General features: G+C 45.8%; 1 protein-coding gene across 1 annotated transcript in view; it reads left to right on the top strand.

Annotated features, from left to right (window-relative positions):
• The first annotated feature begins 3,662 nt into the window (after positions 1-3,662).
• The window catches only part of ETHE1 (ethylmalonic encephalopathy 1), an 18,122-nt gene continuing 8,421 nt past the window's right edge, over positions 3,663-13,363 (top strand). The window contains exons 1-3 of the mRNA XM_012653223.1: positions 3,663-3,814; positions 4,254-4,398; positions 4,562-4,710. Of these exons, the coding sequence (XP_012508677.1) occupies positions 3,734-3,814; positions 4,254-4,398; positions 4,562-4,710 (375 nt within the window). The 5' untranslated portion in view covers positions 3,663-3,733. The remainder of the gene's footprint in view (positions 3,815-4,253; positions 4,399-4,561; positions 4,711-13,363) is intronic.

Here is a 13,363-nt window from a genome sequence, read left to right as displayed (position 1 = left end):
AATGAGCGAGCGCGAAGCTACCAGCCGAAGGTCCACAGCAAAGGGCACGGTCGGTTTTGGGGCCTATGGTGGCTGACTGGTGTCAAGCACGTGCAAGGTTAACATGGACAAACTGCGTTCGGAGATCAGTGAGACAGCTCCCAGCATATGCACCCTTCTTTTTTTTTATATCCCTCTTATTTTTGAGAATTCCCTTGGGAGTCTGAGTTCCACCTCCGGAAGCAGTTTCCAGAGCGCGTTGCCCATCCCACCCCTAGAGACATTTGCAAAAAGTCTGCCCATTTCTTCGAGAGAGGACGAGGGCGGGGCTCTGAGCTCAGAGCAAGCTGGTGTCCAATAAAAGGCACGTTATTTACATAGCGCCCGGGCACACTTCGCTATTGAGTGATTCAAGATTCTCAGCCACCCCTGCTTTACCTCCCTCTCGGGAACCCAGGCGGTCCCGAGGTGCCCAGAGCCATCTCCTGGTGCCAGGCCCGGGATGGCATGCAGCTTGGCATTCTCCCCGGGGAGTGACTGCACTTCCCTGCCCAGTGCCAGAATGACCGTGAAGTGCCCATAAAAGTCCTCCGCTTGGATGGGTCTCTGGTGTAATAACCCACAGGGTCTGGCGATCCCTGGGAGTCGTGGGACTCTGGAACCAGATTGCCTGGGCAACTGGTTTGGAATCTTGGCTCTGACACTATCTAGCTGTGTGACCTTGGGCAAGTCATTTCATTTTTCTGGGCCTCCGTTTCTTCATCTATAAAATGGAGTTGGGATTAAATGCGATAATCAACGTAAAGTGTTTAGAATAGAAAGTCCCTAGAGTGCTCAATAAATGTTATCAATATACTTTTTGTTTTTATTGTGCATTAAACTAGTTCCGAGGAGGTCAAGGTTGTTCTGGGAACAAGTGTACGGACCTCAACGTGGCAAGAGCATGCTGTGTCCAGGGGGGTCTCTCCTGCTATGTTATACCATCGCCCAGACTCTGGCCTTCCTTACAGTTCTTGTACATGCCATGGTCAGTTCTACCTCATGACCTTTGCACTAAGCTGTTCCCTCTATTTCTCAAGGCCCTTTTTCCATCTGTTTTCTCGCCTGATTTCCCCCTCAGGTCTCAGTTCAAGTATTAACACATCAGACATCTCCATTCCTCTGTTGTCTCCTCCCTCTTGTATGCACTTAACACTATATACCTGTCTTCTAGAATGCATGCCCTGTTAAGATGGACACCTTATCTATCTTGTCCATCTCTCTGTCCCCAGCATCCAGGACAGGGCTTAGCACATAGTAGGTGTTCAATAAATCTCTGTGGCATAAATATTTGAAAGAATTAACAGCCAGGAGCCCTCTGTAATGGGAAGATAGAACAATGGAGAGAAGAATGTAGAACTTGAGGTCAAAGAACTTGAAAAGGACCTAAGCTGAATGAGAAACCAGGATAAGGTTTTAAATGCAAGAGTAGCATGAACTAGTTTAGGTTTCATATACTTTTTTTTTAACCATATTTTTAAATTATGGAAAATTTCAAACATACAGAAAGGAGAGGGAAGGGGGAGTATAACTAACTCCCATATACCCATCACCCAGGTTCAACCTGGCCAGTCTTGTTTCATTATCCCCCCAGTACCCCTTTTTGATCCCCTTGGATTATTTTGAAGCACATCCCAGACTTCCATCCAGAAACACTTCAGACTGTGTCTCTAAAAGATAAAGACCCTCTCTCTTTAAAATAGAAACAAAACAAAACAAAAAAACCCACAACCACAATCCCATTTTCACACCATTAAAAATTTATAATCATTTCTTCGTGTTATCACATACCCCCATCAGGGTTCAAATTTCCCCAATTTTCCCATTAAGATCCTTTCCCCCCTTTTCCAAGCACAGTGTTTTATTTCAAATATACAGCGAGGTAGAATGATAAAATTGTTCTCTGCGTGGGTAATAGAATTGACCAGCATCAACAATTATCCACTCATGGTTAGTGTTGTTTCATTTAGCCTCACCCACTCCTCCCAAATGATTCTGAAGTTAAATGTCAAACATCATATCCCATAAATATCTTTTTATTGCATTTAGTTTGTTTGAATCAGGATCTAAACAAGCTCCACACCATTGCATTTGTTTGCTGTGACTCCCCAGTCTCTTTTTTATTGTCATTTTAAAGGACTCACTCTGGTTGCTGCATGGAAAATGAACTGCAACAGGAGGCAGAGTGGAAGCCAGAAGACCAGTGAGGCCACTGTTATATATTCATTCCAATATCAATTGCTAGCATTTATTGAGCATTTGTTATATACCAGAAACTGTCCTTATATGCATTAATTTGTTTAATCCCCACAGCAAGTTTTTAAGAGGAGGTGCTACTATTATCCTTATACAGAATAGAAAAATGAGATATAAAGAGGAAGGTCACCTGCCCAAGGCCATGTAGCTAGGCCCCAGCCAGGAAGTAGCAGAGCTAGGATTTGAACCCCTCAGCCTGGCCCTGGAGTCCAGACAATTTGCATTTACAATTTGCTATCTCTTGATGGGGGCAGAGGGTGCCATGGCAGAGGTTAACTCAATAGGGCTCAGCGATAAATTGGGTGTAGGTGGCAAAGGTAGAAAACAAGTCAAGGATAGTGATGAAATAATCATCGCTGACTCCCATCGAGAGCCTAGTCTGTGACTCATTGGACTTTCACGGAGGAGGGAAGAACTATTTTCAACCTCATTTTGCAGATAAGAAAACTGAATCCCAGAAGAATTTAAGTTTTCAGCCCAAGGTCATACAGCAGAGAAGGGTGAAGCCTCGGTTTCTAACTCTTAGGACATTTCGCAGCTGAGCCTACAAAAACCCCCGAGGGTGTGCCTCCAGGGGACAAAGCCAGAGTGGGATGTCCTATCTCACTACTGGATAGGGTTCCAAAGAGCAAACTTGCTGACAGCCCATGACTTTAATTATGTACGTGTGTACTTTTGCCCTCTCAACCCAGCTTTTCCAGATTCCGGGAAGAACTAGGAAAAGAAGGCCACAGTCCATGACTTTAGACAACAGAGTTTCTTAGCTCTAGGTCCTTGGCGTAAATGAATAACAGCTGTTTTTAGAGGTTCACAGCCCAACATAAGACAGACGACCCCCAACATAATACAGATGATCCTCAACCTGATTTTGCAAGATACAATGTAAAGATTGTATTTTAAAAAAATTTCTTCCTGGGAAGAGAGAAACATTCCTGATAAAATGCTTAGGCAACTTTGGGATGAACTTTACTGGGTTCGAGTGTTGTTCTGGTAGCCAGACACCCACTCAACAGTCCCTCAAGACACCAGTGAGCCAGAACCAAACTTCTTTTTCTTTCAAACAATAACTATCCAACCACCCGCACGGAAATGGCCCCACGGCAGTGAGTGTACCGGGGTCTCTTGTTGGGTTGCTATTTCTCTCTCTGTCTCTGTTTCTACAGGAGTAACTCTGTGTGTCTCTGAGCGTCTTTCCCTCGCTCTTTGAGTGTCTCCGGGTTCTCCGTTTCTCCGGATCACAGCGTCCCCGCGTCGCACGCTGTCTTCCTCTGTCTCCGGCCTCGAACCATCTCCCCAACCCGCCCCCACTCCCCCTACCCGGCTCCGCAGCGCCCCGCCTGGCGCCCGCGGCCCCTTTAAGGCAGGCCCCGCCCCTGCCCGCCTCCGCCGGGTCAGGTCCCGAGCACCGGACTTCGCTGGGGCCCGGTGTCCGCTCCGCGCGCACCCAGCGGAGGGCGCGATGGCGGGGTCTGCGCTGAGGATGGTCTGGCGGCAGCTGAGCCAGCGCACCGGGTCTGGAGCGCCCATCCTCCTGCGGCAGGTGCGAGGTGGCAGGACCGGGCCGGGGATTACTAGGCCCTAGAGGGACAGAGGGACGGAACTCCTGAGTCCTTTAATGGGGCGAGATCTGGGGGCCACACGCCTGGCTCTTGCGGAACGGGGTTGGGAGGGTGGGGCTGGACTCCTCGGTCCTTTAGCCGTGAGTTGTCTGAGGGACCCTGGGCTTGGGGCCGGACTCCAGGATCCTTTACGAAAGAATGTACGGGGGACCGTGATTTTGGGGTGTTAGAAGGTTGGAACGCCTGGTTCTGAAGGAGGAACGTGATGGGGCTGCCGATTCCTGACTGCAGGGGAGAGCAGGGCCTGGGATTTCAGCTTCTGGATCTTAGGAAGAGGACTGAGTCAAGGCCTGGACTCCTGGGTGCCCAGTTCCTCGGAATCTGGTTCTGCGCCCTCACCTGTGCCCCACCCCCTTCCAGATGTTTGAGCCCAAAAGCTGCACCTACACTTACCTGCTGGGTGACAGGGAGTCCCGAGAGGCCGTTCTGATCGACCCGGTCCTGGAGACAGCGCCCCGCGATGCCCAGCTGGTCAAGGAGCTGGGGCTGCGGCTGCTGTATGCTGGTCAGTCCGGGGACCAAAGTCTGGGGTCTCAGGGAGGCGGGCTGCAGAGGGGAGTGGGAAGCTGGGGGCCTGGACTCCTGGGTGGGCGGGAGAAGGGGTCTGGGGACGGGAATCCCCGATGCTCTCCACACCCTGCTGGACCTGTCCCTCCTCTCTCCCCCAGTGAACACCCACTGCCACGCAGACCACATAACTGGCTCAGGGCTGCTCCGGTCCCTACTGCCCGGCTGCCAGTCTGTCATCTCCCGCCTTAGTGGGGCCCAGGCTGACTTGCACATTGAGGATGGAGACTCCATCCGCTTCGGGCGCTTCGTGAGTTGGATGCTGGGTCCCCAAGAGGGTGGTGGCCTGGACTCGAACTTAATGGAAGAGAGGACTAGGGGCCTGGGATCCCGACTCCTGGGGGAGGAGAGACCTCAGGCCCTGGGGTTCCTGACGCCTGAGCTCATGTTTCTGGGAGGAGGGCACCATAAGCTCAGGTGGGGCACTGGGACAAGAGGTTCTGGGAGGGGTGTCTCTGGTAGAACCCCTTAAGTCAACAGCATTTATGGAGATTCCTAAGGCTTTGGGGCAGCGCCTTTGGCCTGGCATCTCCATAAAAGTTGATTGAGGGCTGGAATTCTGAGGCTAAGCCTGAGACAGAGACCCAGACAGAGTCCTGTCCTCTGAGAACCACCGTTTGCGTTTGCGGAAGGAGCATCCTGTTGCCCAAGGTCAAGGCTAGGGTGAGGTGCGTGGGGCCACTATAGAGCAAGATTTAAGGAGGCACTAACACTTAGGGACATGTCAATGCAGCATCAGCACCTCCAAGTGAGCGCCTCCTTAAATCTTGCGCTGAGTCCCAGCCCTGTGGTTTCTCAGCCTTGTGGTTTCCTCACTTAGGAATGGTCAAAGGTTCCTGCCTCTTCTTTACGGCTGGCACTGGCTGGCACTGGCTGGGGCTGGTTTCCGGCCAGAATTCCTACCCCATATGGGGGGGGGGTCAGGGGAGTTGCCCACAGAGGGAGGGAAAAAGCTGGTGGGGCTTTTTTTCTGATCAGAGTTGCCAAAGATATAGAGTTTGGCTGACTTTGGGGGCAAAATATCAGGTGAGGCCTCCAGGTTAGAGGATTTTGCTAAATAGGGACAGTTTGAGTCAGAGCATTCAGTGGAAATGTGGGTGACAGGGTTTAGCTACAGTGGCTACAGAATCTTTATTTTAAGCTTCTTTCTGGAAGCAGGTAAAACAGGCATTGTACATTTATTTACAGTGCACACAATTGGTGCTAACAAGCATTTCTTGGATTTGAGAGTGATGTTTTCAATGAACGAATGTTGTAGGGTTTAGCTGTGGTAGATTTATCTTCAATTTTTTTTCCTTTAATAGATATATTGATATAATCCACATATCATACAATTCACCCATTTAAAGTGTACAATTAGGCTAGGTGCAATGGCTCATGCCTATAATCCCAGCACTCTGGGAGGCCAAGGCAGGAGGATCATTTGAGAGACCAGGAGTTCGACGCCAGCCTGGGCAACACAGTGAGATCCTAGCTGTACAAAAAATAAAATTAATTGGGCATAGTGGCTTGTGCTTGTAGTCCTTAGCCACTTGGGAGGCTGAGGCAGGAAGATCACTTGAGCCCAAGAATTCAGGGTTACTAAAGTAGGCTATGATTGTGCCACTGCACTCTAGCCTGGGTGACACAGTGAGACCCTGTCTCTAAAAAAAAAAATAAGGAATAAAAATTTAAAAAACCCCAAATTTGGTCTACCGGCCATAGTTTGCCAACCCCTCATGTAGAACATTTCATTGTGTGAATATACCATAATTTACTTATCCATCCTTTTGAAGATTCTTTCCAGTTTTGGGTTACTATGAATAATGCTGCTATGAAGATTCTTGTGCAAATCCAAAGAGTAGACTTGCTGGGTCATAGCATTGACATACGTTTATGTGTTTTACATTAGTAAAAAACTGCCAAACAGATGTTTGAACTACTTGTACGTTCTGTACTCAAGGTGGAACAAATTTAGGTGAATTTCATTGTAGAATGAATTTTCTTTTTTAATAAGCAGTGATTGACAATTGAATATTTTAGCTCCTGTGGGGGGGTGGCAGATTTAGAAAATTAGACTTGCCTGTTAAACATGTTGATTTAGAGAGATGCTGCTCAAAATACCAATTCCCGAGGTCCCACTTTAGAGATTCTAATTTAATCATTCACGATGGACACCGGGAGTCAGCATGTTTTAAAAGCTCCATAGGTGATCCTTATGCGGCCCACGTGTGGGTTTCAGTGCTTCCTTCTACTTGGAATTAAGTATTTAAATTATGCAACAAGTCATTCCCCCCCCCCAACATTTTATTAGGAAAAATTTCAAGCATAGAGAAAAGCTGAAAAAATTTTTATAATATACACCTCTATGCATCCCACTCCATCTTATTTTTTTGATGTATCTCCAAATTGCACATATTGGTTTGCTGCCTTCTAATCAGAACAAATAATTTTAATTTTGTTTTTGTTCACAAAATAAAGGAAGATGGTTTAGCTGATGGAGGTTCAGAGTGTTTAGCTATAAGGGAAAATGACATTTTGGGTTTGGGGTTAGAGGGCATAGGAATGGTGGATTGTTTAATTACAGCAGTCCCCGCTTATCTTCGGGTTCCGTCTCCCTGGTCTCAGTTACCCTCAGTCAACTAGGTCTGAAATTTTTTATTTTATTTTATTTATTTATTTTTTTTCAGACAGAGTCTTACTTGTTGCTTGGGGTAGAGTGCCGTGGCGTCAGCCTAGCTCACAGCAACCTCAAACTCCTGGGCTCAAGTGATCCTCCTGCCTCAGCCTCCCGAGTAGCTGGGACTACAGGCATGCGCCACCATGCCCGGCTAATTTTTTCTATATATTTTTAGTTGTCCAGCTAATTTCTTTCTATTTTTCAGTAGAGATGGGGTCTCGCTCTTGCTCAGGCTGATCTCGAACTCCTGAGCTCAAACGATCCAACCGCCTCGGCCTCCCAGAGTGCTAGGATTACAGGCGTGAGTCACTGCGCCCGGCCTAGGTCTGAAAATTTTAAACAGAAAATTCCAGAAATAAACAGTTCATAAGTTTGAAATTGCGTGCCGTTCTGAGTAGCGTGATGAACTCTCTGGAGTCCTGCCTTGGCCTGCCCAGAAAGTGAATCATCCCTTTGTCCAGGGCATCCACGCTGTCTACACTCCCCAGCCATTAGTCATTTAGTAGCCGTCTTGGTTACCAGATCGACTATCCAGTGTCACAGTGCATGTTCAAGTAACCCTTATTTTACTTAATAATTTCCCCAAAGCACAAGAGTAGCGATGCTGGCATATTGTTACAATTGTTCTATTTTATTATTGGTTGTTAATCTCTTATTGTGCCTAATCTACAAATTAAACTTTATCATCGGTATGTATAGGAAACAAATAGTAAATATAGGGTTTGGTACTAACTGGGGTTTTAGGCACCCACTGGGGGTCTTAAAAAAAAAAATGTATCCTCCGCGGATAAGGGGGGACCACTGTACTTTTGATTAATGGAAGGAAAGAATAAACTTGGGAACCAAATGGGAAAGAAGCCGAGAGCGTTCTTGCCACCAGGGGGCAGTGTAGGCCGTGAGAACTGCAAGGCCAATGAGCTGAATTTGCTCGGCCTGCGCTGTGTTTAGCTGATGGGGGTAGTTTCAGATTTAGCAGCTGCTGGAAACAGTTGAAAGAATAGCTGTGGAGACGTATCTCCTACTTGATGCATCGTGGAAGGGAAGAATGAATTTGCTGAAAGAATTTGGGGTTAGGCAGAGCTGCTGCCATGTAGGCAGGGCCCAGGTGTAATATTCTGCAGCTCGGGAGGTCCCTCAAGTTTAGGGACATTTGAGGCTGCGTTAGGTGGACATGTTAGGTACTCCTTACCCACAACTTTTTATTTCGCCTTTTTTCAAATCTGTAGTAAATTGAAATACCAGCACAAAACACAGGAATACACAACCACACGTTCCATCAGCCGTCAGAGCAATGACATCATCACGGGGCATGGCACTTCTGGAAAACTCCACCGAATGCTTGAAGGAGAATGAGAGTGAAAAGGGGAAAAGGCTTTTTGAAGTCTGTTAGGAGAATAGTTTGGATCTTGCAGCCCCTCAGGGTTCCTCCTACTACACTTTGAGAACCACTCTTTTACAAACTCTTTGTCGCCTCTAAACAAATGTACAGTAACTTTGTATCATCATTAAATAGCCAGCCTGGGTTCCAGTTCCTCCAGTTGCCCCAGAAATAATTTTTACAGCTGATTTTAGGAACCAGGACCCAACTGAGGTTCATGCGTGGCATTTGATTGTTACTTCTATTTAGTTGTGTGTGTGTGTGTGTGTGTGTGTGTTTTCCTTTCTCTTTCTTGTATTTTGTTTTTTATTTTACTTTAAATAAATTAATTTTTAACTCTCTTTTGATCTAGAATGGTTTCATTTCCTTTTTGTCCCATGACATTGCTTTCGAAGCTTCCTAGCCTGTTGTCTTGTAAAATGTCCCGCGTTGTGGATGTGTCTGAGTATTTCCTTGGGGGGTGTCATTTAACCTGTTCTTCTAAAACTTCTCTTTCCTATAGACGGAAGTAGGCTGTAGATATTTTTGTATTAGTTAGTAATAATAATTTAATAACAAGTAACACACATCGAGTGTTTACTTCTCACCAGGCATTGTGCTAAACTCTGTGAGTGAATTTTCTCAATGTTTATCTTGAAGGATTTTCAAAATCAGATATCACCCCCTCCTTCCTCCTCTTTTTCAAGGCCAAGTACATGCGGGGTTCTCCCAGCTTGGACGTGAAGGAGCCAGGATTTGAACTCAGGCAGGCTGGCTTCAGGTGCCTTGCTCCTAACCACCAAATTCTTTAGCTCCCCACATGACAGAGGGGACGTTTAAAACAGATTGTCCTGCAGTAGGGTTGATGCCCGGGGTTTCGTCTCTCAGAGGTGCCCCTCTCGCCTGCCCCCAAATGAATGTGCATCTTTCCTCCTCAAAGTCTAAGGAAGGCCAGAGCTCCGTTTCTGACCTTATATCCTTTCCTTACTGATAATACAGAAAGATAATAACAACTATTAATTCAGACCTGATATACAAAGTTCGCAAACTTAAATGCTCACAGAGCCTGTGCAAGTGAACAGTGTTCTGCCACTTCCTGTTATGTGACCTGGAGCAGGTATTTTACCTCTCCAGGCTCAGTTTCTTTATCTGGAAAATGGGTACGATACCGGTGCCTCTTGGGTATTGTGAGGATTACATGAGTGAAGCCATGGAAGGTGCTTAGAGCATGCCTGGCACATGGTCAGTTCCAGGCAAAAACATTCGCTTTTGACACTATTGGGGTTTATTGGCACAGAGAAACAGGTTCTCCCCTTCTCTTTTTTGGTGTTGAAACATGTAGCTTTCACAAGACTCTCTTTTGATTGAAATGTTTGCCTTCTTTTCTGACACTAACTGTATTCTAGAAGAACCAAGTGCACAAGTGAAGTAAGAGACAGCAGCTGACACGGGTACCCGGCAGCAGGGAGTGATGGGGTGACACGTTTTCAGGTACATGTCCCCATATGTGCGGCGGATGCCCACTGCATAATTCTAGTTGGTTCTTTGTGTTTAGGAGTGTAGTCTGTCTATTGCCAAACCTTCTTTTTCTTTTTAAATAAAAGCTGAAAAATATACATTTTTGAGAAATCTCTCACTTTTTAAGGGTAGACAACAAATTGAGGCTTCTAATAACTACTGAGCAGTCCAAACAAAACAATTCTGTGGACTGAATCTGGCCCCTAGGCCTCCACTGTGTTTTTTCTGACAAGTAGATCTCATTTAACCTTCATAACTACATAGTGAGATCAGGGTTATTTTCCCATTTCACAGGTGAGGAAGGACAAAGAAGGAAAGTGACCTGCCCCAAAAATCACCCAGTAAGGAGGTGGCTGAGCCAGGATGTGAGCCCAGGCGGCCTTGGGATTCCACTAGAGCAGCAATTTTCAAATTTTAAAACATTATTTTTATCATAAAGCACTTGTGTACTGGGCATTTTTCTGAGTGCTTTGCATACATGAAATAATCCAATATTTATAACAGCCCTACAAGGTGGATTCAGTTATTCTCCCCATTGTACAAATGAGCAGACAGGGTGAAACAACTTGTCTAAAGTCACACAGTTAATAATACCAGAGCCAAGATTAGAACCCGTGCCATCTGCCTCCAGAAACCGCTTTTTCTTTTTCTTTTAACTGTTTGATTCCATTTACATGAAATTCTAGAACATGTAAGCTAATCTGTAATAACGGAAAGCAGGTCAGGGGTTGTCTGGGGACAGGCGTGGAAGAAGGATGGATTGCAAAGAGCCCCAAGGAAACTTTTGGAGGCGACAGAAATGTTTGTTATCTTGATTGTGGTGGTGGTTTCCTAGGAGTACTTTATTAAAGATGTAAAAGAAGGAAAAAAAAAAATAGCTATCACCAGACCCACAGTGAACCCACCCAGATCTTTACGGAAACAATAACTCCAGTGCTATTTAAAGCATTTCAGTGCATGGAGAAAGAAAAAAAGCTTCCAAATTCCTTTTATGCAACCAGCGTAACTTTGGTAGGAAGAACCACTTGTGAAGTTATTATTAACCCTATAAATCGGCTACCCTGCATCTGACCTAGTTTCAAGGTTTTTTTCTTTGTCTTTAGTTTTCAGAAGTTTAATAACAACGTGTCTTCTGGAGGATTCCTTTGGGTTTATTCTGTTTGGGGAAATTAGCAACCAGGTGAGATAGCTCAGGGAGAGAGAAGAGGAGAACCATTGGCCTCTAAGGCTGATGCCAGGAGGGAGCTTCTCATAAGTGGATCCAGAGCCAGGAAGGGGAGCCCCAGGGATGGAGCTTGGTCCCCTTGGCGCTTCTCTTGGCAGCTCTCCCTTCCCCCTCCGCCCCCTGTACTTCCTGCCCACAGCTCCCGCCTCAGTTTGTATCCTCATCATCTCTTGTCTTTTCTTTAAAATCCACCAACGGTTAGAGCCTGCTAGTCCATGTGTCCTCTCCACGAGATAAATATTTGACATCTAGATGCAGAACCGAAACCTCAGCTTCCTGAAACAACACTCACCCTTACTGCGTAGCAGGCGCTCTGAGATGTTCCATTCCATGAGATTCCATTCCACTTCTCCCATTCCACTCCAGTCTACTCCCTTCCACTCGACTGCCCCCCACTCCACTCTTTGTGCCCCGTTTTTGCTCACGCTCTGGGCGTCAGCCACACTGTCCTGTATATATATAGCCTATTCATTCTCATTCTGTATCATTTTTGATTATGTATTAATAAATGCACCCCGATTTATTTATCCATTCTACTGTTGATGGGCATCAAGGTAGTTCCCCGTTTTTGGCTATTACAAATAGTACTACTGGGAACATTCTAGTGCATGACAGAGTGTCCCTCTGTTGCTAAGGCTAGAATGCTGGGGCATCACAACCCCAGCTCCTCACAACAACCTCAAACTCCTGGGCTCAAGCGATCCTCCTGCCTCAGCCTCCTGCGTAGCTGGGACTACAGGCCCGTGCCACCATGCCTGGCTAATTTTTTCAATTTTAGTAACTCCTGAGCTCAAGGGATCCTCCCACCTCGGCCTCCCAGAGTGCTAGGATTACAGGTGTGAGCCACCACGTCCGGCCTCATGCAATTTATTGAATACTGTACTGAAAGTCAAAAACAGAATGGGTGTTTGAATACTTGGAGTATGGTTGCTACTGAAAGCGTATACCATTATAAAGTTGAAAAATCGTAAGTCGAGCAATCATAAGTTGGGAGGACCATCTGTATACTTAGAGGTGAGCCACAGGCTATGTGTAGATTTAGCTTTAGTAGAAACTGCGCAGTAGTTGTGCGTGTACTCTCCCACCAGCCTGTGTGAGAATTTCAGTTGATCTACATCTGTCTTTTTCATTCCAGCCATTCCGGTGTTGTGTAGTGGTGTTCTACTGTGGTTTTACTTTTATTTCCCAGATGACAGATGAAGTTGAGCACCTTTTCATGTGTTTGTTCCATTTGGATGTCCTCTTTTGCGAAGTCATTTTTCAAGTGATTACTCATTTTTGCATTAGGTAGTCTACGTTCCTGATCTGTAGGTGATCTTCATATATTCTAGATCCAAGGACTTTGTCGGATCAATAGTCCCCTTTATCCATGGTTTTGCTTTCTGCAGTTTCAGTCCCTTGCAATCAACCACAGCCTGAAAAGAGCCAATGGAAAATTCCAGAAATAAACAATTCATAAGTTTTAAATTGCATACCATTCTGAGCAGCATGATGAAATCTTGGCACCATCCTGCTCCATCCCACCCAGGATATGACTCATTCCTTTGTCTAGCATATCCACACTGTGTACAAGTATATTATGTGCCTGCTAATGACTTGGTAGCCTTCTCGGTTATCAGATCAAAGAAGCATAGTATACGTCGGGTTTGGTACCATCTGAGGTTTCAGGCATCCACTGGCAGTCTTGGAACATATCTCCTGCAGATAAAGAGGAGCTATTGTATATGTTTGTAAATACCTTCTCCCCCTCTACGGTTTGCCTTTTCACTGTTACAGTGGTATATTTGAATGAACGGAAGTTTTTAATTTTAGCATAGTGCAGTGTATCCATTCTGGCCCTTAGCATTAACTCTTTTTGTGCAAAGGAAATCTTTGCCTACTTTAAGTCACAATGCTGTTCTCTTTTTCTCTAGAAGCTTTGTTGTTTTGTTTTTTTATATTTAAATCTGTAGTCTATTGAGAATTTATTTTTGTGTATGGTGTGAGGTAGGGATCAAGGTAACGTTTTTTTCTTTCCAAATAGATATCCAGTTGACCTAGAACTCTGTTAAAAAGACCATTCCCAGCCAGGCGCGGTGGCTCACGCCTGTAATCCTAGCACTCTGGGAGACCGAGGCGGGCGGATTGTTTGAGCTCAGGAGTTC

Source organism: Propithecus coquereli, unplaced genomic scaffold, assembly GCF_000956105.1.
Source record: "Propithecus coquereli isolate 6110/MARCELLA unplaced genomic scaffold, Pcoq_1.0 Scaffold42, whole genome shotgun sequence".
Classification (NCBI taxonomy): domain Eukaryota; kingdom Metazoa; phylum Chordata; class Mammalia; order Primates; family Indriidae; genus Propithecus; species Propithecus coquereli.
The sequence above is the reverse complement of the archived record's forward strand: the minus strand, read 5'-3'. Positions and strand labels throughout refer to the sequence as shown.